This window comes from Calypte anna, chromosome 12 (assembly GCF_003957555.1).
Source record: "Calypte anna isolate BGI_N300 chromosome 12, bCalAnn1_v1.p, whole genome shotgun sequence".
Classification (NCBI taxonomy): Eukaryota; Metazoa; Chordata; class Aves; order Apodiformes; family Trochilidae; genus Calypte; species Calypte anna.
This window is the reverse complement of record NC_044258.1, coordinates 20,997,427-21,020,722: the sequence shown is the minus strand read 5'-3', so window position 1 is coordinate 21,020,722 and position 23,296 is coordinate 20,997,427. Positions and strand designations below refer to the sequence as shown.

General features: G+C 49.4%; 1 protein-coding gene across 2 annotated transcripts in view; it reads left to right on the top strand.

The window, feature by feature from the left end:
* Nucleotides 1-23,243, top strand: part of PLXND1 (plexin D1) — a 66,189-nt gene extending 42,946 nt beyond the window's left edge. For both annotated transcript variants that reach the window (XM_030458199.1, XM_030458198.1), the window contains 16 exons: nt 411-518; nt 999-1,111; nt 2,283-2,390; nt 3,431-3,561; nt 3,956-4,154; nt 8,996-9,142; nt 10,264-10,420; nt 11,082-11,185; nt 12,227-12,290; nt 12,673-12,707; nt 13,948-14,052; nt 14,838-15,001; nt 15,962-16,109; nt 18,786-18,926; nt 19,792-19,866; nt 20,474-23,243. In XM_030458199.1, the coding sequence (XP_030314059.1) occupies nt 411-518; nt 999-1,111; nt 2,283-2,390; nt 3,431-3,561; nt 3,956-4,154; nt 8,996-9,142; nt 10,264-10,420; nt 11,082-11,185; nt 12,227-12,290; nt 12,673-12,707; nt 13,948-14,052; nt 14,838-15,001; nt 15,962-16,109; nt 18,786-18,926; nt 19,792-19,866; nt 20,474-20,590 (1,916 nt within the window). In that variant the 3' untranslated portion in view covers nt 20,591-23,243. The remainder of the gene's footprint in view (nt 1-410; nt 519-998; nt 1,112-2,282; nt 2,391-3,430; nt 3,562-3,955; nt 4,155-8,995; nt 9,143-10,263; nt 10,421-11,081; nt 11,186-12,226; nt 12,291-12,672; nt 12,708-13,947; nt 14,053-14,837; nt 15,002-15,961; nt 16,110-18,785; nt 18,927-19,791; nt 19,867-20,473) is intronic.
* The last annotated feature ends 53 nt before the right edge of the window (nt 23,244-23,296 follow it).

Below are 23,296 nucleotides of genomic sequence, written 5' to 3'. Positions count from 1 at the left end.
TTAATAAAGGCTATAATGTGCAGTATTTATTAAATGCATCACCCCTCATTAGAAACATATTTCTGGAGGCATGGAATGACTGTCAGACATGAACACTACACTGCAAGCAGTGAACATCTTGAAATCTGTATTCATTAATCAGCTGGAATACATTAATAAACCAGTTAAGATTAATATAGGCAGTTCAGAGCTAAATTGAAGATGGCAGTTACAGCATAATTATTAAATTCCATCTGGTTTTACTTATTTATGGATAATTGACAGCTGCCTGATCAGATACCAGTCTTGGTGTTGTAGGTGTTAAACCAACACTGAGTTTAGCTTTCTGCACCCCTGTCAGCAGAGGACCGCTCTGATCCCAGCTGCAGCTGCTCCTAAGCCTCAGTCCTTGTTCCCTTCCTTTTTTCCAGCTCTCTTTGTGTTTTGCACAAAGAGCCGCAGAGCAGAGCGCTACTGGCAGAAAACTCTGCTCCAGATGGAGGAGATGGAGTCGCAGATCCGGGAGGAAATCCGCAAAGGTAAGTCAGTGTGCTGGGCACCAAGGAGGAGCCAGGACCCGGAGGGGATGCTGGAATTGCAGAGTTGGAGCCATTCACCTTCTACTCTGTAGAAGTGCTTAGGAGTATATTTTAGGAGAACTGCTGTCACCACCTTTGAGCTTTGGCAGGGTTTGTGGAGGAGGCTGGAAGTGTGGCTATGCTGCTGTCTTCTGCTTGACTTGGGCAAGCCACTGATCATCAGTGCCACTGGCTTTCCTGTCTCAGGGCTGATGGCCTTTGAGACATGTCCTGTCAGTGCTGAGAGACATGATTTGTAGTGCTGATGGGTACACCCTGAGACCAACCTGCTGCTTCCCAAAAAACCTGCTTCACCTGCTGGCAGGAGTGGCAGAAGGAGGCAGAGCTGTGACCTGTCTGTTCCAGCTCCATCCTGCCTGCTCACTGCCTCAGCTGCTCAGGAATGGGAGCTCTTACCATCTGTGGGTTGCTTTGTGTAAGGTTTTGCAGAGCTGCAGACAGACATGACAGACCTGACCAAGGAGCTGAACCGCAGCCAGGGGATCCCGTTCCTGGAGTACAAGCACTTTGTCACCCGGACATTCTTCCCCAAGGTAAGGCGATACGGTGTTTCTGGGGCACCTAATTGCTCCCAGCTCCTTCCTCACCAGAGCAGGGCTCTGCTTTCTCTAAAGCAGGGCTCTGCTAAAGAGTTATTACACTGTAACCAGATCATCCCACTGTTGTATATTTAGTTGTCACAGATTTCAGCCTCAATTATCATCAAAAATTGAGCCACGGCTCCTGGGGTGTGCAGTAGGGTCGGGCTTGCTGGCACAGGATCAGCAGCAGCACCATCCCAGGTTTGCTTTGGCCACCCGTTCCCTGCCAGCAGACAGCTCTTGGGAGGTTGCACCCTCGCAAGTGCAGAAAGTGCTGGGAACTCCCCCTGCTCCCCAATGTCACCCCACTCTGCTCAGCAGAGGCAGCAGGGAGGCTGAAGGGCATTTCTCCCTTTGTTGTTCTGGGAAAGGGGGATTTTTGCTCCTCTCAGCATGCCACCCAGCACTCCCGGCTGCTCTGCATGTCCTCAGGGCCTCTTTGGATGTCTCTGTCTCCCGCTTTCTGTCCTCTCTGTCAATGGCAGGGTGCATGATGCCCCCTCAGGTGCCCAGTCCTAGTCTGTCCTCCTCCAGGGCCATGCCAGATGCACTGGTGCCATAATTCCCATCACCGGCTGCTCCACCGGGTCACTGAGGCTGTGTTTCACCCCTGGGGCAGCTGGATTTCAGTGGTGAGGAGTGAGATGATGATTTGTGACTGAGAGTGTTTCATTAGTAGTTATTAATCAGATTTTTAAGTTACTCAGTCTCTATATATCTGCACAATCAAGTCTTGAAGGTTCAGGCTGCTACATGAATGTTAGAGATTTAAACATCCTTCCCATCTGTTTCAAAAGTTACATATGTTAAAGCACCCAGTACTTCTCTATTTTGACTTAGTCCTCTATAATGCTATCTCTTCTCAAATTTTTCTAGTTGTCAAATGAGTCTATTTGTAGTCTCCCTACCTGAACAGCCTCGTGTCTGCACAGACATCTGCCTCCCCAAGGTCTTGTGTTTGCTCATTTAAGAGGCTTTTGCACAGTAAACCATACCAATGCATGTCTTCCTAATGGGTCCTGATGACATGTTTCTCCACCTCAGTTCCTTGTGGAGCAGGGGCAGAGGAGGAGGTCCCCAGCTGGGTGCAGCTGCCCTGCCCTAACACTGTGCTTGTTTGCAGTGTTCCTCACTCTATGAGGAGTGCTACATCCTGCCCTCCCAGCAGCTCAGCTCCCAGGGGGGCTCCCAGGTCCAGGAAACTCATCCCCTCCTGGTGGGAGAATGGAAAGTGAGTAACCCACTAACTAAACAAATGCTCTTGAGTGATTGCTAACCACACTTGTGTGTGTTGACAGTGCCATGTGTTTTCTTGTGGTGCGTGGGGGATGCTTGATCACTCAAAACAATTAACACATACCAGCATCGCATCAGCTTTGGCTCGTTGGAGAAGGAAGATCTGTGGATCTGCCCTGGCATGAAGGAATGTTGTCCTGAGATCCTTCCCAACTTTGCTGGGGGATTTTCTGCCTGGATGTATCATATCATGTGTCACTTCAGTCCCATAAGCTGTTCATCATACATGAAATTTCCCCCAAGCAGGGCCCTGGTAAAAACTGTTGTGCGAAAGAAGTAGGAACTGAAGATTATCAAAGGATCACTTAGGTGGGAAGGGAGATATGCTTAAAGCAGCTCCAACAAGATAGAAGTCCAGCTGCGTCAAGTATGTTCAAGGATGGAGATCACACAGCCTCTCAGGGCCTTGTTCTAGTGTCTGACCACCTCAAAAGTGAAAGCTTCCTTACATTTAATCAGTGTCCCATTCTCCATCTGGTGTCCCTTGCCTCTTGTCCTAGCACTGTGCAGGCAGAGAAGAACCTGGTTCTGTCTCCATTGGAGACTGCACTAAGATCTCCCCTCACTACTTTTTTTTAAGGCTGACTAAACCCAGCCCTCTCCAGCTCTCCTCCTACACCCACTTGGTGTTTCAGCAGCCTCAGCTGCATTTTCTCTTTGATTTGCCAACATCTGTTGCATACTGGGGACCCCAGACCTAGTTAGGGTACTCCAGGTAGCCTCACAAGTCTGAGTACAGAGGGATGGTCACAGCCAGTGCCCTATGGTCCAAGCTGGTTTTGATGCAGCCTCAGACACAGCTGTGCCCATCCCAGGGAAATGTGCTGCTGACTTGTGTCAAGCAGGGGGAGTAAGGGGTCGACAGCTCAGCACCTCTGCATTCAGCAGGGACTTCATTGCAGTCAGAATGGATAAAAGCTGGAGGCAAACATCAATCAAGGTTTTTCTCACTCTGTTTTCTAAATTTTTGTTTAGATTCCTGAGAACTGCAGACCCAATATGGAAGAAGGGATCTCGCTATTCTCCACCTTGCTCAACAACAAGCACTTTCTCATTGTGTTTGTCCATGCTCTTGAGCAACAGAAGGACTTTGCTGTTAGAGACAGGTATGAACTTCAGAACCCAGGACCTGGCAGCTGGAGGAGATTGATTTATTCCTAACCTGTAAGCAATCCAGCCCATGTCTGGAGCTATGCCTTTCAGTTGAAGGTTGAGTTAAACTTTTTAATTAGAAATGGATGGCCATAAACCTCTGTTATCCTGAAGGCTACCAAAAGATACAAGGAGGGACTTGCTTGTGTTTGTATCCCTGAATACTCGTTTAACCTACAAGATGGTGTGAGCTGACTCAAGGTCCATCAATGAAGGAGAATTTAAAGTTTTAACACCATTGAAGATGCTCATGAAGATTGTCTTTGGGTTTGGGGTTTTTATTTATGCCAGTTGTCAGTTTAGGCTTGTTGGATTGGTGCTTGAGTCATGCACAATGCTCTGTTTCAGATGTAACCTGGCCTCCCTGCTTACTATTGCATTGCATGGCAAACTGGAGTATTACACTAGCATCATGAAGGACCTCTTGGTGGATCTAATAGATGCTTCAGCTTCCAAAAACCCCAAGCTGATGCTGAGGAGAACAGAATCTGTGGTGGAGAAGATGCTCACCAACTGGATGTCCATCTGCATGTACAGCTATCTCAGAGTAAGAGAAGTAGATTGCTGCTGTGGTGGGTGGGAGTTTGACACTGCAGGCAAGGGTAGTGAGTGGTGCACCTAAATGTCTGCCAGGATTGCCACTGGAATAGTCACTCATAGTGGACAAACTCCAGAGTGTTGAAAGGTTCAAGTGGCCAGGCAGGACTTAGCAGGACATGCAGGATGTGTGTCCCAGAACCCTGGCTGTCTTCTGACACTAACAAACAAGAATATATTTGGCATCTCAGAGTACATCAGCAGTCCATCTGCTCAGTGCTTTATCTCCAACATTTGCCAGTTCTTGTTGGAATTTCCCAGAAGAATTGAGCAATATCTTAATTGATTCCACGGCAGTTAATTGGAGGACACCCCACTATACCCACAGGAGAGGGCCTGGAAAAAAACCTTTGAAAAAAATCTCTTTTCCCGAAGTGTTTGCTATAGCCACAGAAGCAATGCTCTATTGTCCTCAGACATATCATAGTGTCTTCTGATCCCAGCTGTTGATAACTTTTTGTCCTAAAGCCTGTGGGTTTGTTGTTCATAATCTTTCATTTTAGCTCACATAATTAGCCACTATAATGAAAGATAACTTACAGCAGCAAATGAGGATGGCTGTGCCAATGCAACACAACTATCGAGCCCGTAAGAGCAGAAAAGGGTGAATTAGTGAATTTTTTTAAATCTTCAGTTTTTGTGCCTGTACTTAAACCACTGGAGAGAGAAAAAGTGCTGATCTCTCCTTCTGGAGAGTGGAAACCACATGTGAGGCAACTGATCCAACTCCAGTTTGTGCTAAAAATGGACATTGTGCAAGAAAGCTTTCTCTGGGGGGGAAAAAAAAAAAAAGAGGAAAGAAAATTGAGTCTTATCACGTGGGCCTGAAGACTGGGACATGTTATATGGCTAGTGAATGTTGAGGAGCTCCCAAGTGTGGGCACACCACCCTGCCCTGGCAGCCAGGATGGTCCAGGGTCTGTGCTGGGGCCAGTGCAGAGAAGAAGGGAGCTGCTCAGACAGAGGTCTCCAGAGAGGCCCTCTGATGGCCACAGCCCACACGAGCTCAGATGTGTGAAGAAATGGGGGGTCTCAACCTGAATCAGAGAGCCAGGACCTCTCCTGATGTGCAAACGAGTGCAGAGCTGATGGACAGCACCTCACCACACAGGAGGTGGTTTCAGCTCAGGGCTGTGATTTAAATAATAGTGATAGTCAAATGCCTCCCTTCTGCCTTGCATCCCTCTAGATCAAACTCTGTTGCCTTCAGAGGGGCATTTCTTGGTTAAAATGAAGTCTGCCTGCCTGCCTGCAGCACTGGCCTGTCAGTCGTGTGACGATGGGTCTGCTTCTCATTCTGGAATTATCCCCATTAATCACAACCTCTATTCGAAACAGCTGCTGCAAAGGTCCCTGCATTGTGCAGTGGAAAAATTCCAAGTGCTTGTATTTTCCCTTGTAAGTCAGCGCTACATGCTCGGAACATTTGTTTCGTATTAATGCTCTGCCTAACAGTCCATCCATTTGTGTTTTGGGGGAAAATGATTTGAAGGAGCTGTCTTCAACTGGGAGGGAGCTGCAGGCCACAGTTGCTTGTGGTCTGAACATGTGGAGGGCACCTGAAGGCAGGGGAGTCACCACCCTGGCAGGAGGGGCTGCTCCCTGCCTGCAGGAGATGCGATGGAGAGCTAGCGGGAGCCTTGCTGCCTGGGGAGAGATTCAGAGGAGACCTTCAGCATTTGCACAATCTGCACAGACCTCTGTTTCTGCAGAAATGAGTGAGAATACAAGATAAAATAATCCACATCTCTAATTCCTGCTACAGCTTTGGTGAAAAATAGCATTCCCCATGAGATACTATGGACCACTGTGCCTGGCTTCTAACTGGATTACGAGACTGGGAGTTAAAGGAAAACTAAGGAAACTAAAGGAATTCAGCTTTTAGGTCTGGAATCAGGCATCCCAAAGTTTTGCATGGGGGTTAGAGCTGAGGTTTGGTTCTTCACAGAATGCAAATAGGCAGTCATTCCAAAATTAGCAGGCACTTGGGATAGGTAGCTGTTTTCTGTGCTTTTCCCACCCCAGCCTCACCAAGACATTTGGAAATGGCTGCAACATGTTCCTAGGAAGACATCTCTAATGACTTGTGAGCCTCGTTAATAGGGCAGCAACATGCAAACCCAGTCTGTGCTCTAAACCTTTTTTTTCCCCAAGCATATAAAAACGAAGCCCTCCCACACTCACCGTGCATGAAACAGTTCAAGTGATGCCAGTGTGCACTGTGATTTCCATTACTGTAAAGAGATTTTGGTGCCCTGGGTAGCTTTAAGAGCTCATAACAGTTCGGTCAAAAATGAAAATGAAGTCTCATTAAAATACATTCACAATAGGAGCAAAAAAGGCCCCAGACTATGTTTTTTTAAGTATTTTTTTGTCCTGAATCAGCACTGATCTCTTTTAGTTAAACTTCCTTTCTCCCAACCAGCCAAGTCCAAAGACAGTTTTGATTCATTTCCAGATGAGTCTTCTGAACAATGCTTGAGGTTTCCAAGTTTGCCATTTTATCTCTAAGTCCCCTCCTGCCAACCCTTCTTTCCCCTCTTTGAAATTTGCTGTCTGATTAGCACTTTTGCAGATTTCCATAACATCCTGCAGTTCCTGAGCCTGAAAGCCAAAAAGCCAGACAGAAACAGTATCTAGCCAGTGGAGCACTGCCGTAATTCCCACCCTGGGACTGGTGCTGCTCCTGCCTGTTCCCCCTGGGACATGGGAAGGGCCACACGGTCAGCCCAACCTAAAGAACTCCTGTATTGCAGGACTTACATGTTTTTAACGTTTTTGTAGCAGCCACATAGCTGCTGGCAGTCTCCTTGTGTCTGCCTGTGGCCAGAGCTGTGGCCATGGCCAAAGCTTCCCACAGGGAACAAGGCGCAGGATCTAAAACCTGGCACTCAGTGTAGCTTTGGGTCTGTCCCTGCCATGTGCTCACACATGTATGATGTCAGCAGGGTTCCTGCTGTTTCAGGGCCACCGTCAGGATCTGATGGTGCTTCTCATGCAGGGTCAGCCTGGCCCTGCCCTACTGCTTACATTCAGGGATAGCAAGTTCTGCACCCAGGGAGCCTCTCCATGTGGGTGACAAAGCTAACTCTTTGTCTCCTGTTGCTTTCTCCACTCTGTTTGCAATCCTCCATTTCTCCACATCCCCATGATTTCATGTTTTTCTCCTTTCTGGAAGCTGCACCTTCCTCCATTCCCAGCACTGGCACTCAAATGCTCAGCCTGTTTTATGCTGCCTGCTCAGAGGGAGCTTTGCAGGAAGTCATTAAACCCCAGCAGAAGGCCCAAGGAGCTCCCCTGGGTTCATAAAAAATGCTGCCCTGGGCAGATGAAAAGGGTGCAGGGCGGGCACAGATGGTGTGTACCCACCTACAGTCCTGCTGCTGTGTCTTACCCTCAACTGTGCCGAGTGCAGCTGGATCAAAATTGACATCAAACTAATTGCTTTGGCAATTATAGGGCAATTAGAATAAAAGAATCACCAAGTCTTAATTAAGAAGCAGATTGAAGAGGATTTAGCAGCTCCTAGCTGAGAAATACCAAATCATTCAATATCTGTTGTCTGGAGTAGGATTTCAGATGGCAGGAGTGGTTGTGTGGGGTGTGTGTGATGCTCAGAAAGTACATATATGTGCAATAATTCGCACTTGCCTCGTTGGAAGGAAATTGCACATGAATGTTAGGAAGATTGGGTTGTACTCCATTACTGAAAAGTTTCTTAAGAAAATAGCTTATGTTTTGCTTGCACATCAGGGTAGCAGAGAGAAGTAGATCAGAAGTCTGGCATTAAACCATGCAGCTGAACCACATCCCCAGTAGCTGGTCCCAGTTTTGTTTTCTGTTTTCATTGCAGCAGTGTCACAATTCACCTCTTTCCTGTAAGATGGAGTTTGATGAATGTAAGGAGTTAAATGGTGTGTTTGCTTGCTGTCGCATGGGAACAGCTTGTTGACCCTGATCCTTTCTGCTTTGCTGTGATCAGGACTCTGCTGTGGTATGAGAAATATGAACATGAGTTCCCAGAGCCACAGGCACACGCAGTGGGCTCACTTCCATGGAGTTCAGTGGCAACCCAGGCAGCTCATGGAGAGGTTCAGCTGAGGCCTTCGTGAGAGAGTTGGGTTCCCAAATATCCCTATATATCTGGATTTTTGGGCACATCAGCCTATCCTTATCCTGCCAAGTGCAGTATGTTGTACAGTCTGTGCTCTGTCGGTTGCAAGGAACATCTCTGCACCAGAGTACGCCAGATTCTCCCTGAAGTTCTTGTGTAATTATACATGTAAATTAATGCACATTTGTATTTTTCTGAGTATCATGCATGCACATACCCACTCAGCACAGCTATGCATATGCCCCAACCTTCCGAGCAGTACCCGAGCGCTCTGCCCATGAGACGGCAAATGCTGGCACAGCTTGTTGGTTGGTGGCAATCAGCAGCCCCATGGCACTTGCCGTAGAAGTTGGATAGGATGTGTTGATGCTGACAGTCACAGCTCACCCGCCCCAAAAATTGCCTGTGGCTGTCGTCAGCTGTTATGTCCTCTTTCCCGTCTGTGCTGTCACATTGCCACAGGTCTGAAAACTTCTGAGCATCCTCAAAGAGATGCTGGCAGGAGCTGGGGTGGTGGTGGTGGTGGCACTGAGCACCACTGGCACAGAGCTGTCCTTGCTCCTTGCTGTGGAGAGGCACCTCTAGTGTCCATGCAGAGCCCGGCCCCAACACATGACTGGCAGGAGTTACCACCACCGGGCTGGGTTTGCTTACTTGTGCTTCTTTTCTTCCCACAGGAGACAGTTGGAGAGCCATTCTTCCTGCTGATCTGTGCAATCAAGCAGCAGATTAACAAAGGGTCCATTGATGCCATCACGGGAAAAGCCAGGTACACGCTCAACGAGGAGTGGCTCCTGAGGGAGAACATCGAGGCAAAGCCAAGGGTGAGTGCCTGCACCCAGAGTTCTGAGGGACAAATACCCCTGGCAAGGCTTTGATCCAGTGCCTGTGCAGGTGTGATAGCCACACAGATTCTATCCTTGCATGGTCACCTTGATGCAGCCTGAGCACATGATGGCAGAAAAGGCTCATCACAACTGTTTGTTTTCACATTCGTCCCTTGGCTGGTCACCTAAATACCTCAGATTGGGAGCAGAAGGAGGTTAGAAAATGATATTTGCCATATTTAGAGAATTTAAGCAGCATGTTTACCATACCCAGCAAAAGAGCATCTCCACTAGCAGTGGGAAGGTGCTGGCTGCAGTCCTGGGTCCCTGGGTGAGGCTTTGCTTTGAATGGGGCTGAATAGTGCCTCCTGTGGGAACGGGGCAGAGGAGGGCTGTGCCTGACAGAATTCAGCAGACACCTTTCCAGAGCTTAGGCCAAATTTGGCTTTCAATTACTTGGAATAAATCTGGAGCAGCTTCACTGAAATCACTGGGTTACCCCAGATGTGCACCACTAACTCAGAGCAGGTTCGGGCTCCAAAACCTCTGCAGATTCCTGTTACCAACTGACCTGTGAATTTGCAGCAGACTGAGAGGGGTTAGCAACAGGGCACCAAGTATTAGCTTTCTGGGCAGAAACGGTAACTTCATAAGCTTGGCCAGGGTGTTTGCTGCTGGGGGACTCAAGGCTTGCAGCAGACCCAGCCTGCAGTGTGCTTGCAGCTTGTTTAAACAAGGGAGCAGGGACAGTCAGAGCCATGAGCCTTGGCAGTCCCATTACTCAGCGGTCAAGCAAAGAAGCTGAGGTGATGGCTGGTGACGGGGTCTGGCCTTTCCCCTCACCCCCGGGGTGGTCGCTGTGTCAGGGACATGCTGTGCCATTAGCAAGGCAGTGTGAGAAGAGGTCTCAGTGTTGCTCCCTGTGTCCTCTTGGCTCCATCAACAAACCAGGACCTCCAGCCCCAGGGCTGTAAATCAGTGCTGCTCAGTTGCAGTGAAGTGCCTGTGGCTGCGTTTGTTCACTCCATCTCCATCAGTGGGGGCCATGCAGGCACCACAGCCTCCCCGTGCCCTGGGGAGGTCACCCCTTTCCCCCCTAACCCCACCTCTGCCTGCAGAACCTCAACGTCTCCTTTCAAGGCTGTGGGATGGACTCCCTGAGCGTCAGGGCCATGGACACAGACACGCTTAGCCAAGTGAAGGAGAAGATCCTGGAGGCTTTCTGCAAGAACGTCCCCTACTCCCAGTGGCCAAGGGTGGAAGATGTCGACCTCGGTAAGGATCAAATGGTCCTTAAAACCAGATGGAGCACATGATGTTTCACAGTAGCTCTTGGTGTCTATCAGAGGGCAGTGGGTGAAGCAGCAGAGACGAGTGGACAGACATCAAGGTGGCCTTTTCCTGAGGATGATCTTCAGGAATGAGTGGTTGAATCAGATACTGGTGGGGAAGAGGGAGCCACGTAACTGGAAAGAAGCTTTAGTAAAGCCCAAGGCGAGCAGAGGGATGCTTGGACTTACCTTCTTTAAAGCCTATAGTAAGAACTCCAGAAACCTCTAAGTACACTCTAAAACACCCCAGAGCCTGAAGAAGGCTTGCTAACAAATGAGTCTCCAGGAGCAGCAATCATTGAGCCCACTGACTCCTGTCCAGCCTTAGATTCAGATCTGTCATTTATCTACCTGGTGGCCAGCTCCTCCCAAATTTAAGTAGTATCCAAGCCCAGTGCTGGTGAGAGAAGCCCAGGCTGTCTGTGCTACCTTGGTGCCATGCAGCAGGCATGGCACCATGGAGATGTGGGTTTGATGTCCAGTGTTGTCAGTGCCAGAGGGAGCCTCTGAAGAAAAATATTCAGTCCTGGAGCAGGGGCAGGGTCTCCTCTCTTCAGCTGTGTGCCACTGGGATGGTGCCTCACTTCTCCCTTCTCTCTGTTCAGAGTGGTTTGCCACCAGCACTGACAGCTACATCCTGCGGGACCTTGATGACACCTCAGTGGTAGAGGATGGCAGGAAGAAGCTCAACACTTTAGCACATTACAAGGTAAGGCTGCCAGTGCTGCAGGAAAGCTGTGCTTCCTCAGAGCCTGCCTGGCCTCTGGGCGAGCTGTGGTTCCCCATCCAAAATCAGGATTATCAGGAACAAGCAGGGAGGTTGCCATAGCTCCATGACAGCTTCCGGGGAATAGACATCTGCCCTGGCGAGAAGCTTGTTAATATTGCAACACACTGAAACTAATTAAACACTCTTCATGCAAAACAAGTTATTACTGACAACAGAAAGAGGAAGAAAAAAGCTCCTATTCCCAACGGCCACCAGCTTGGCTGATTAGTATCACCCTGCTCTTGATCTGCGCTCCTGCTGAAATTGCTGGCACAATTGTTGCTGCCTGCCCTGAGAGCAAGGGTGAGGGATGCCATCAAGGAGCAGAGGCTAAAAATATGGGGAAATGTGGTGAATCAATTTGTTTTCTTGACTGTTTTTCCTTTTAAAGTTAAATGAAACCAGAAATTCTGGTAGGATTTCCATATTCCCTGGTATGCCTGGGAGCATAGTCCTCACTGGTCCATAACAGCACATGGAAAATCACAAATGGAGCTGAGTCCTTATTAATATTGTTATTTGTGTAGCAGCCATGCCGTGGAGCCCACAGCTGGCTCAGTGCCCTGCTGCACTGAGCTGTAGCCACAGCAGACAGTGGTACTGGACCTGGACCTGGGCTGCAGTCAGGTTCCTTTTCCAGGGAAAGGCAAAAAGCATCTGCACACAGTAACACTCTTCCTCTTCAGACTACCTGGTGTTAACATCCAAAAATGTACCTTGGATTTGCCTGATTCCTGTTGTATTTGAGAACCTCACTGTCTTGCCTTTGCATTAAAAATCCCTTTCCATGTCAGGCAGTGCTGTTACTGCCAGTTTCTGAGCCAGGAAGCAGGGTCAGGGGAGGCACAGAGCACATTTGTGGCAGAGCAGCAATTGCACCAGCATCCCTCAGCTCCTGGGATCTCCCCATGACCCTCCCAGCCTCATGGGAGGCACCACTAATGCCCCATCATCCATGTCTGCTCTTCCCTCCCTCTGCAGATCCCTGAAGGGGCGTCACTGGCCATGAGTTTGTCAGACAAGAAGGACACCACACTGAGCAGAGGTAATGTTCCACCTCTCTGCACCACTGCTGGTGACCAGGCAGGAACATTTTTGTTGCCTCTGGCCAGGAGTACTGGGTTAGCCCCCTTGCCAGAACATTGGGGTGCTGTTACTTGGGCAGGGCTGGCTCTGGTGTCTCCAGCACACTTTCAAGGTGGCATGCTGGGCATCAACGCTGGCAGACCTCAAGTCCTCCTTTAAGTACCTCCTAAGGTACTGGCCCCCACCTCAGAAGGTGATAAGCACCAACACAACAGCTTGGTGGGAACACCAAGTTGGTGTCAGGGTTCCTGGGGAAAGCAAAACACCTCCTGACAGAGAGGTGGGTTTTGGTTTGGGTACCCTGACTAAGCCTCTGCCTCTCTCTCTCTTGTGCCTCACAGTGAAGGATCTGGACACTGAAAAGTACTTCCACTTGGTAAGTTCTCCACTCCTGGTGGCTTTGTGCTGGGGGGCCAGGGGACATGCTCCCTCACTGCCTGCCCAGGGCAGCACTGCTGGGGAGCAGAACCATTGCTCCAGGACAACCCCAGCAGCTCTCCTGCACTCAAGTCTCTGGTCCTGCTTTTTCAGTGTGTGTGAGTGATGAAAGAGGAGAAAATCTCCCTAGCCTTGCTGATACTTACTTAATTCATCTCTGTGGGCTGGAACATCAGATGTGAGGAACAAGCTGGATCAAAGCTTGTTGTTTTCCTTCAGAGAGGCTTGAAGAGATGCAGGAGGGTTATCTGTAGACAAGCGTTAGTACTGTGGGACATAATAAAAAATTAGCAGGCTAGCAGAGCAATTGCTGTGCCTGATCCAGCTGTCAGCAGCCCAGAGGGACCCAGAGCAGGTCGGAGCTCAGCTCAGTGCTGCTGGTAACACCTCACCCAGCCCTGGTCCAGTCACCTCCTGGGAGCTCCTGGCATGCTGCTGACTTCCCAAGGCTGGAAGATTTATTAATTCCTGCTTGTGCACCATGCTGGAAGTACCAAGTGCTAAACGTTGCTCAAAGCTGCTATGAAAAAAAAAAGTGTTAAGGACAGCAATATTTTACTGCCTGATACTTTTTTTTCTTCTCTGTTACAGTTTCTGAAATCGAATGGAGTACAAACACACAATGCATGCATATGCAATGCAAGGAGGGAGAAGGGGTGGGAAATTGAGTGTGCATATATGAATCAATGCCAAGATGAACTTAAATGGCTTGCTAGGTCATTACAGAGCAGCGATTAACTGACCTGACCAGTGGAATATTTATTTTTGGTTTTAAAAAGGCCAGAACAGGGATATTGGCTGATTGTTCTTGAACTTTTTCCAAATCTAAGAAAAAGCTGGTTTCTGTGGAAGCTTTGTGCATTGCTCCTGGGAGCCTAAGCTGCAGCCAGACAGGAGTTCTGCACAGAGACCAGGAAGCCGAGCAGATGGACATGCAAAGTTAGATTGATTGTTTCATTTTCTTTGTTGAGCTTGAGAGAGGCAATAAAGAGTGCAGGAGAAACAAGTGTCAGAAAAACTGAGTACTATGAATCACTTTTTTTCAAGCCATATGAGGGTGCATTTGTAACACAGTAACTGTTTTTTAATTGAATTTTCTATACAGTTGAAATTTCAGGGAAAATTCAGTCTGACACTTCCAGAGGAGTACTCTAAACATGTGTTTTGTATTGGGCCAGGTTCTCCCAACGGATGAATCAGTTGAACATAAGAAATCCCACAGGCAGAGCCATAGAAAGAAAGTCCTACCAGAGATCTACCTGACCAGGCTGCTCTCCACAAAGGTAGGAGAGGGGATGTCCTCCTTTATGGCAGGTGGGATTGCTGCTTGTGGTGAGAAGCAAAGGAGCATTGCAGGGCTGATGGATTTCCAGGATGTGGGAGTCTTCTGTCCTGGATGGTTGGAGTGTGTTTAGTGAGGCTGCTGGGCACTGCTGGAGCTTGGGGTTGCCTCCAGCTTTTCAGCTCACCCTCAGAGCAGCTTCAGTGATGTGTGAAGCCCCCCACACAATCTCCTGGGATGGGCTCTGTGCACATGAAAGGGATGCTAGCCACCTCAGGGCTCTTGATACATGGCTCAGACCTGAACCCTTCTGCCCAGAGAGAGATCCTGCCAGGAAAGGCGATGGAGATGTTCAGCAGGGGGTATGCCCATGCAATCTTAATTCAGATTAGAACTTCCCCACTCTCTGTGAGTGCCCAGCTCCAGCAGCTAGGCTCCCAGCCCATCTTTAATCCTAGCATAATGCCTCACTGGAGCAGAGATCACAAGAATGGCAGTCTCCAGTCGTCTTTGTACTTACTGTGCAGAACAATCACAGATGTGAGATCCTAGCAATAAGAAAGAAAAGCTCAATGCCAAAAGAAATTAAATCCAAATGCAAGCTAATTATATTGCTATGCACAAACAAATCTTTCCCTCCCTGTGTCGGCATCCCATTTCTCTTCTGATTTATCCAACTGGCAGCAGAGGACTTCCCTTTGTGCGCAGCAGCCACAGCCCCTTGTGCTATTTTCCTGGGCTTGGGTGCTGCTGCTTTCCCACTGTCCATCGTGTGTTTGTCCTCAGGGCACTCTGCAGAAATTCCTGGATGACTTGTTCAAAGCCATTCTCAGTATCCGAGATGATAAACCACCTGTGGCCGTGAAGTATTTCTTTGATTTCCTAGAGGAGCAAGCAGAGAAAAGAGGGATCACAGACCCTGACACTATGCACATCTGGAAGACCAACAGGTTTGGAAGAGGAAATCTTTTCTTTCTTCCCCTCCTTCCATCTTTCCGGAGCAGCAGCTGCAGGGCCTTGGTGTCCTGGATTAGTCATTAGATTGCTAAAAGTAGAAGAGAGACTTGGAAAACAAGGAGGAGTGGGGAGGGCAAGGAGAGATGAGGCCAAACACAGGCCTGGAGCGCTTTAAACAAACATAGAGCTCAGGGGAGTGGTGAGCTGGAAGAAGAGGAATAGGCAGATAAAGGACAGAAGGAACTGGCATGCTAATACAAATAATTAAAGGGGAAACAGAAGAGGGATAGGATGATGGGAGACGGCAGTGGTGTTAGCTGCAAGCAGCAGCAATCTGAAGCAGACTCCAACGTCATGTTAGGATTTAAAACATCATGGAAATTTTTAAAGCAGCATATTTGGCTCCTTTTCATTTACTTTCTGGCTTTTCAGCCCTTGGGGTTCTTTTCCCCCACTTATCTCTGTAACCAAGCTGAGACTCCAGAGTGCTCACAGGACTCCAGCAGCTGGTGCTGTGCTGGCGGGCACCACAGTGCTGGGGACTGGCTGGGAGCAGTGGTGAGGGAGGTGATGAGCAGCAGGAATGGCATGGGGAAGCCAAAGGGAAGGGGTGACAGAGCAGGAGAGAAACCAGGAGGTTTGTGAGCTTGGAGAGAGCATCAAGGAGAGGCTCAGCGCTTCTGAGGCTGCTGGGCCAATAACTGTTTCCAGCCCAACATGTGAAAATCAGATTTGGCTGGGAGACACAGGCATGTAGACACAACCATTGAACTACAGATTTTTCTATCGTTCATTACCTTTAATTGCCAGTAGAGCAAAGACTTACAGTGACTTTCACTCCTCAGCTGATGAGGAGATGGTAGGAAGAGCTCATGTGCCCACTGAAACTGTTGTGGGCACATGAGCACCAAAAGAACTGGAGGTGCAGAAATAAAGACATGTTTCCCTCACAGCTTACCTCTGAGGTTTTGGGTCAACATCCTGAAGAACCCCCAGTTTGTCTTCGACATTGACAAGACTGACCACATCGACGCCTGTCTCTCTGTGATAGCCCAGGCTTTCATTGATGCCTGCTCCCTCTCTGACCTGCAGCTGGGCAAGGTACATTTCACTGTGGCTCAGGAGACCACAGGAACAGGCCAGGAGGGTGGGAAGGGACAGTCAGAGGTCACACAGTTCATCTGCCTTTGGCAGCAGGGCTGGCTGGAAGTCACTTGCTCAGGTCCATGCAGCTGAGTTTTGGCTGTCTCCAAGGATGAGTTATCCCTTCTTTTGCCCCATTTTGTTCAGCTCTCAGCCCAGCTCCCAGGGTCAGTGCTGGTTTGTAGGACAGCATCAGCACAACAACCCCATGAACAGCAGCTGAGGGACAATGGAAACTCCCAGTGGCAGGAAGGAAAATGAAGTAGTTTCAGGTGAAGCAGTCAGTGGATTCTGCTGAGCCCTTCACCTGGGAGAGGTGTGGGGGGCTGAGGAGGTGAGCTGAGCCTTGGTAATCAGAGTCTGCCCCTGCCCAGGCAGCCCAGAGCCAGCCAGGCTGCGGTGGAGGTGCAGAGATGCCTGGGGCTGTCCCCTTGGCACCATCCAGCACCAGTGGAAAGCACCGGTTGGTGCTCAGCTCCCATGGCAGTGACTCCACACACTGTCCACCTCCAGCTGTAGTCACAGCCGGGTGGCTCAGCACACCCACCTGGGAAAGCCAAGCCTGCTCAATGCACACCTGCATAGGCTGGGTCTGCTCGCCCACCATCAGGCTACCACACACCCCACTGTGGGCTGGAGGCAGTGAGACAGCCAGCCTGACTGTTTGCTCTTCTCCCACTGACTTGGCTGAGTGCAGTGTTGACATTTGAAACTTCCCGACATAAATAATTTTTATTAAGGATTGCTGTAAGCCATCCCCCCGCCCCCCAGGGCTGGCAGCAGCAGAGTGCCTGACGCAGGAGGGACCCTAGGGGAGAGGGGTGGGAGGTGGGTGCTGCTCCCCACAGCCCCGGGCTGAGAGCAACAGGAAACCATGGCTGGGAGAGGTTAATGCTGGAGAAAGAACTAATGAGCGCTTGATTTTTTGTTTGCTTGGGTTTGGGACTTTTTTTTTTTTTTTTTTTTTTTGCATGTGTTGCAAAACACCTACTATTTGTTCTTGTCAAGCTGTGGATGAGGGGAAGAGGGGTCAACTGGAGTCAGACAGCAGATGGAAACATTTTCCAGGAATACAATAGCATAAGTGAAGGAATTGTTGAGTAATGTGGGAAGAATAAATCCTCAGCATAAAGAGCAGCTTGCATATGCACACAGTATATCTCTGAATGGTTTCCAGGCTGGATTCTTTCCCTAGTTTCGGCATTTTGCTGTTGATACCGCAAACGTGAGTGAGGGCAGACCCAAACTCTGTACAGCTACAGTGCACAAGCAGTTAATAAACCAGATCCCATCTCTTCAAAACATAAACAAATCAGACACAAATTAAAAAATAATTTAGAAAAGCAGCAGCATGGTTTTCTTTTGTGTTTCCAAGGGAAAAAAAAAATGTTGTGAGCAGGCGCTGTAACTTGGCTATATTCCTGCAATGCCTTGTCACTGGGTTTGAAAATAAACTGCTGTGGGATCTGGTGCCACAGCTTGGTGCCCATTTCCCATTTCCCCAGCAGCATTAACCATGCTACATATTGCAGCAGCAGATTGGAGTTACCCCAGGCTTACTTATTTATTGCCCAGCATAGCTGAAGAAGCTGCTGCCAGACACACTGGGGCCCCGCCATGATCATCTGCCCTCGGGGTCCTCCTTCCCCTCTCCACCTGCCCTAGCATTAGGAGCAGTCCCGTCCTGCACGCAGTGGTGAGACACAGTGATCTCACTCCCCTCTGTGTCCTAGAGCCCAAGGCTGTTTCCCTTTGGGATGCAGCACTAAGCCAGGCAGCCAAGTTCATTCCCAGGGTAGTGATATCAGTGGGTCAGGATTGCCTTGAGGTTAAAATCATTCATGCTCGTGTTTGCAAGGAGTGCAGGTAGGGTTATGCCTTCCCTGACAACCTGATCATCTGGCTGGGAGGTTAAGACTGCTCTGTCCAAACTGAAAATCAGGAGAACTCAGTATTTTCTGTTAATTACATTACACGCAGTCAATATAGGGCAGGCAGGCTGGGTTAGCCAACGCAAAATAAATCAAAGCTACATGAAAAATCCAAGAGCAACATTTCAGCTGACAAAGTTCAGCCTGTAAGAGAGCTTTGTTCTCCAGTTTAAATCAAGCTGGCTGCTTGAGAGACCTGAGTAAATGTGTGCAGGAGCCCTTCCCCTGTTACCAATTTCCACACACAGAGCTGTGGAGCACAGGCATTTTATCTAACAGTTGTGCTGCACTCAGAGCCTTGCTTGGCAGCAAGCCACCTTGCCTGACCCTGTTCATGCTTTTTAGCTGGCTCCTGCTGCAAATTAAAACACATTCATACAGACCACCTCCACTGGCCTTGCAGCTAATGACCATTTAGCTCACTGTAGAACAAAGGGCAGGGAGATGGTGCTGGGGCTCCACAGGTGGGTGGTATCGGCCCACAGCACCTTGATGTGTTGGAGCAGGCACCTTTGCCATTTGCTGTTTAATGCCTTGGTGCCATCCCACTGCTCTGCTGTCTGTGTGGTCAGGACCAAAGATGTCGGTGCTCCCTGAACCTGTAGCTGAGGTCAGTGTCTGATGGTTAGCACTTGGTCAGACAGAATGGTTTTCATCCAGGAACAGTCTGCTGTCTGATTTCAGTATGTCACCCCTGCTCTAGGACTCCCCAACCAATAAACTACTGTATGCCAAGGAGATCCCTGAGTACAGGAAGATAGTGCAGCGATACTACAAGCAGATCCACGACATGCCCCCGCTCAGCGAGCAGGAGATGAACGCTCACCTCGCCGAGGAGTCACGGGTAAGGCGCTGGGCTGCCGTGGGGCTCAGCTGGTGCACGCCATGTGGGGAAGGGGTCAGCTCTGCCAGCCTGCCCTGCTTGGACTGACAGCAGGAGTCTGGGAGCAGCAGGGGATGCAGAGAGGCTACAGCCAGCTCCTGCTTCGATGCTGGAAGGAGCCGACAAGAAAGGATGCGTTGCCTCAAACTTCCAGGCACAAACCTCATCTGACCTATTTCCAAGCATCTTCAATTGCTGACGGAGCTGCAGTAAACACCCACGAGTTATCTTGAACCTAACTAACTTTGGCACCACTGGGACTTGAAAGAGAAATTTAGTGCCAAAGAGCCAGGAAGTTTGGAAGAGGATCTTTGCAGCCCCCCAGCCAGCTGGCCCCTGGGTGCCCACTGCCAGGGCCAGCCCAAGCCCCCGGCAGCCTGCTGGCAGCTGGCCCTGGTGCCAGCTACAGGAGCTGGCAGCCACACTCCGGATCTCAGTCCTGCCAGGCATTGCGCCACAGCTTCCTCAAAATCAAACCATCTCCTTGCAGTGTTTTAGCTTCAGCCACCAAATGTTTTTTCTCCCCATCAGTGTTCCTCTGCCCAGCTCTCGTGCTGCCCTATCCTTTAATGGCTTTGAGCACAGAGGAGTAAACATTACAATCAGACATGGGCACTTCTGTCTGGCTTTAAAAAACCTGAGACCATTTCTGATGTAAGCAAATGCACCTTAAAGGCGTTAAATCAAAAGTCTGGCTGCATCAGTGCAACAATAACAAAAATACCCAAAACCTTCTTTTAATCTAGTTAGTGCCTGCTGATTGGTCTTAAACTTGCTTGCTGCAGCACATTAATATTCCTTCCCACTTTTTTCTGTCTTTATAAAGAAACACCGGAATGAATTCAACACCAACGTCGCTATGGCTGAGATATACAAATATGCCAAAAGATACCGCTCGCAGGTAAGTGGGTTCAGCTGCACTCAGATCTCAGTGTTCCTTTGGAGGGAATAAAAAGCCACATTTTGTAACTGAGTGGTCAGGCACCTGCATCCAGTTCCCCAGAAAAGGGATTATCATTCTCTGCATAATACCACACACGTGTGCAATACACACACACACACACACAGATGCATCTGCTCTCCTCTCTCTTGGCCAACAGTTTCTTGGAAGAGAAGGCCGGCTATTCCTGGCTGATTTTAACAGTGTTTGATTGGGCTGGGTTGAAGCGTGCTGTCCTAGAGAAAGGAAGGCATTTCAGAAAGGCAGGGCACATCGAGACAGCACCCAAAATAACCTGCTCTCCCAGCTGGCCCTCCTCCTGCACCTTAGGGGTCACTCTGCTCCTGCACCCCTGTTGCTGCAATGGCTTTTTGGGTACATTCCCCTTCATTTCCAACCCCTGCCCAGGGCCTGGGCTGTGCTCCAGAGCAGTGGAGGGTGCTGGGGTGTGGGGCTGGGTGGTGGGGCTGGGTGGGGTCTCCCTCTCTACTGGTCAGTGAATCTGGGCTGGCGGGTGGGCACTTTGCTTGGCCTGTCCTGGCTGCCCACCTGCCTGTGTCTCCTGCAGATCGTGGCCGCCCTGGATGCCAACCCCACAACGAAGCGCACCCAGCTCCAGCATAAGTTTGAGCAAGTGATTGCACTCATGGAGGATAACATTTATGAGTGCTGCAGTGAAGCCTAGGCTGGCTGCAGCCCCGGAAATGACCTTCTCTGCAGCACAGTGCCAGAGGGAACCTGTCTTCAGCTACAGATACACTGTGGATTGCCTCTACCAGGGTCCTTCTCAAACCAACCTTGTGGTGGGGGTGGGCCTGACCTGCTGCTGAAGGACTCCCTCACCTAACAAGAAGCCACAAGACAACTTTCTGAGCAGCAAAAAACCCCTCTGGTCTGCACTGTGGTGGCACCCATAATTTATTTGCCAGTGCCAACTAGAAATGGAGACGTGACACTTGTGGCAAGCTCAGTTCACTACTCCCCTCTGATCAGCACCCAAGTGGTCAGTGGCTCCCTGCATCCCTGTTTATGGTTCCTCAGGGCAAGAGACGGGGCTACAGAAGCTGTAAAAATAGACAAAGCAGAAGGGGAGCCTCAGGGAGTAACAAGCAGAGACAGCAAAGGCAACTGGAACATTGCCTGAGCTCCCCTCCACACCATCCCTCTGACATCCTTGTTTTTCCAACACCAGGGACTCTATCAACTGTTCACTATCTGCTGCATTCTGTGTAGTTTTGTGCCTTTTAATTTTTGTACTGTATGTGTAAACGTAACCACTCCTTCATCTGAGACTTGGGCAACATGGGGAGCCCAGGGCTGAGGCAAAGCAGTTGCTTCCCAGGTAGCTAAGGCATGGTGAAAGCACTTTATCCCCTGATGGAGACAGCTGGTGCAGAGCCAGAGGGAGCACGTTAGGTGCTAGACCATGCAGGAAAGACCCTTTCCCCTTCACCAGATCTGCATGCAGTGAGCTGGGGTTGTAGTGGGTAGGCAAACAATGGCCACCTTCAGCCAGCTGGTGACAGCCATGGGCCCTGCCTGGCAGCAGAGGACCAGGCGTGTGGGATGAGGGGCAGGACTTGGCCCCCACACCCCAGTCTCCATGCTGCATGCACATCTGTGATGCTGCCCCAGCTCAGCCCCACAACACTGCTTCTGCCAAGGGGGGGCCAGCTCCTGCTGGGAGCCCCCCAGCAGAGTGGGCTGGAGCCATGTGCAGAGCAAAACAACAGATAAGCACCTTCCCTCCCTCTGCCCCACGTGCTGCAGCATCTCCCTGCAATCTTCACCAAAAACAAAGCCAGTGCTACAGAGGTGTCTTCCTAAAGCAGCTTGTTCTGCTTGAATGGGCCCAGACCACCTCAGCTGTCACCCAAGAGCAACCAGGTGACCATGGCTTTGCTCTGTGTCCAGTCTTTTTTTTGGCCCCAAAAGGCAAAGGGAGCAGACCCCCTCCCCTGGCAGCTCTCACTCAGGCAGCCCAGCAGCTCCAGTACCCCAAGCTGCAAAGGCAGAAAGTGTCCCACACCTCCTTACCCTAGGGTGAGCCAGCAGGATCCCTCTGCACAGACCTAGAAACTCTGCTGTGATCCCGCAGCATCTGCAGTGGGGCAAACCCCCATCCTGTCCTGGTGGCCCCTTCTTCCTGCTGAAAGTGTCATCCTTTCTGCAGCCAGGGGAGCTGTGACCACTTCAATCTTCTCCAGCATCCCCTCTGTTGAGGCTGAGCTGCAGCTATCACCATGTTCTTGAAGTCAGCATCCACACACAGGCACAGGCAACCTGCCCCACAGGGGCTGAACCCAGCCATGGCCACCACATTTTCAAACTGTCAAATAAGGGAAAAAAAAAAAAAAAAAGGAAGAGAAAAAGAAAAAGAGAAAAGGAAAAAGAAAAAGAAAAGAAAAGAAAGTTACTACCTCACTGCAGGCAGGGTCTAAGGTGAGGCTCTGTTACTCATCCAGCTGGCAAGGATGCTGCAGCCTGGTGTCTAATGACTTTGGTCCACCAAACTCCTCCTGGGTGACTCACTGCCATGGACAGGTGGCTTCCATCCCATCGCTTCCAGTTATGCCACATTTGTCAGAAATTAGATCATCAGAATTGTGTGTGTGTATATAGATATCTATTTTAAACAAATTATAGACTTTATCCCATATGTTAAAAGGGGGGAGGAAGGGGAGGGAATGGGGAAGAACAGAGTTGTCTTTTTTAAACAAGAGAACTACAGAAAAAGTACATACACTGTAGAGGTTTCAATGCCTTTGCTGAGGATGTGGCTTCAGAACAGAAACTCAAAAGAATGTAGCTGGGCTACATTTTATTTTGAAACTGATTTCACAAAAAAATTCTTGAATTTTTATTATTTTTTTTTTTTTTAGAAACTGTGAATAGCTGCCAGAGATATAGGCAGGCCCAGCACAGGGAAGGCCAGGGTAAGAAGGACCAAGGTAGCTTGGCTGGAGGTGGTGAAAGGGCCATGGAGCAATAGCCCCATGTTGCTACAAGGAAAGAGTACAGGTGAGCTGACAGCAAGTATAGTTTGCTTCCAGGTAATGTGGCTGGGCCATGTATCGGGGCCTATTGCTTTATTTAATTTTTTCCAAAACAAAAAAAAAATATTAAAAAAATATAGTTGCTACAGCTATTTTAAAGGAACAACTTTAACAGCAGAAGCTTGAGGGTTTGAAGTGTTGCCTTGAACCCCCAAGCCCTTTGTAACATGTTTTTAAACTTTGGCACATGTTGTGGGTGTAGTGCCCTTACCTGCTGTGTAGTGGAAGTGGCAGACTCTTGGAAAAGCCTATCTTTATAATAAAACAAGGTGCTGAAACCCACAGGGTGATGTTCCTGCCTATATTAGCACAGAGGACACACAACATCGGAGAAA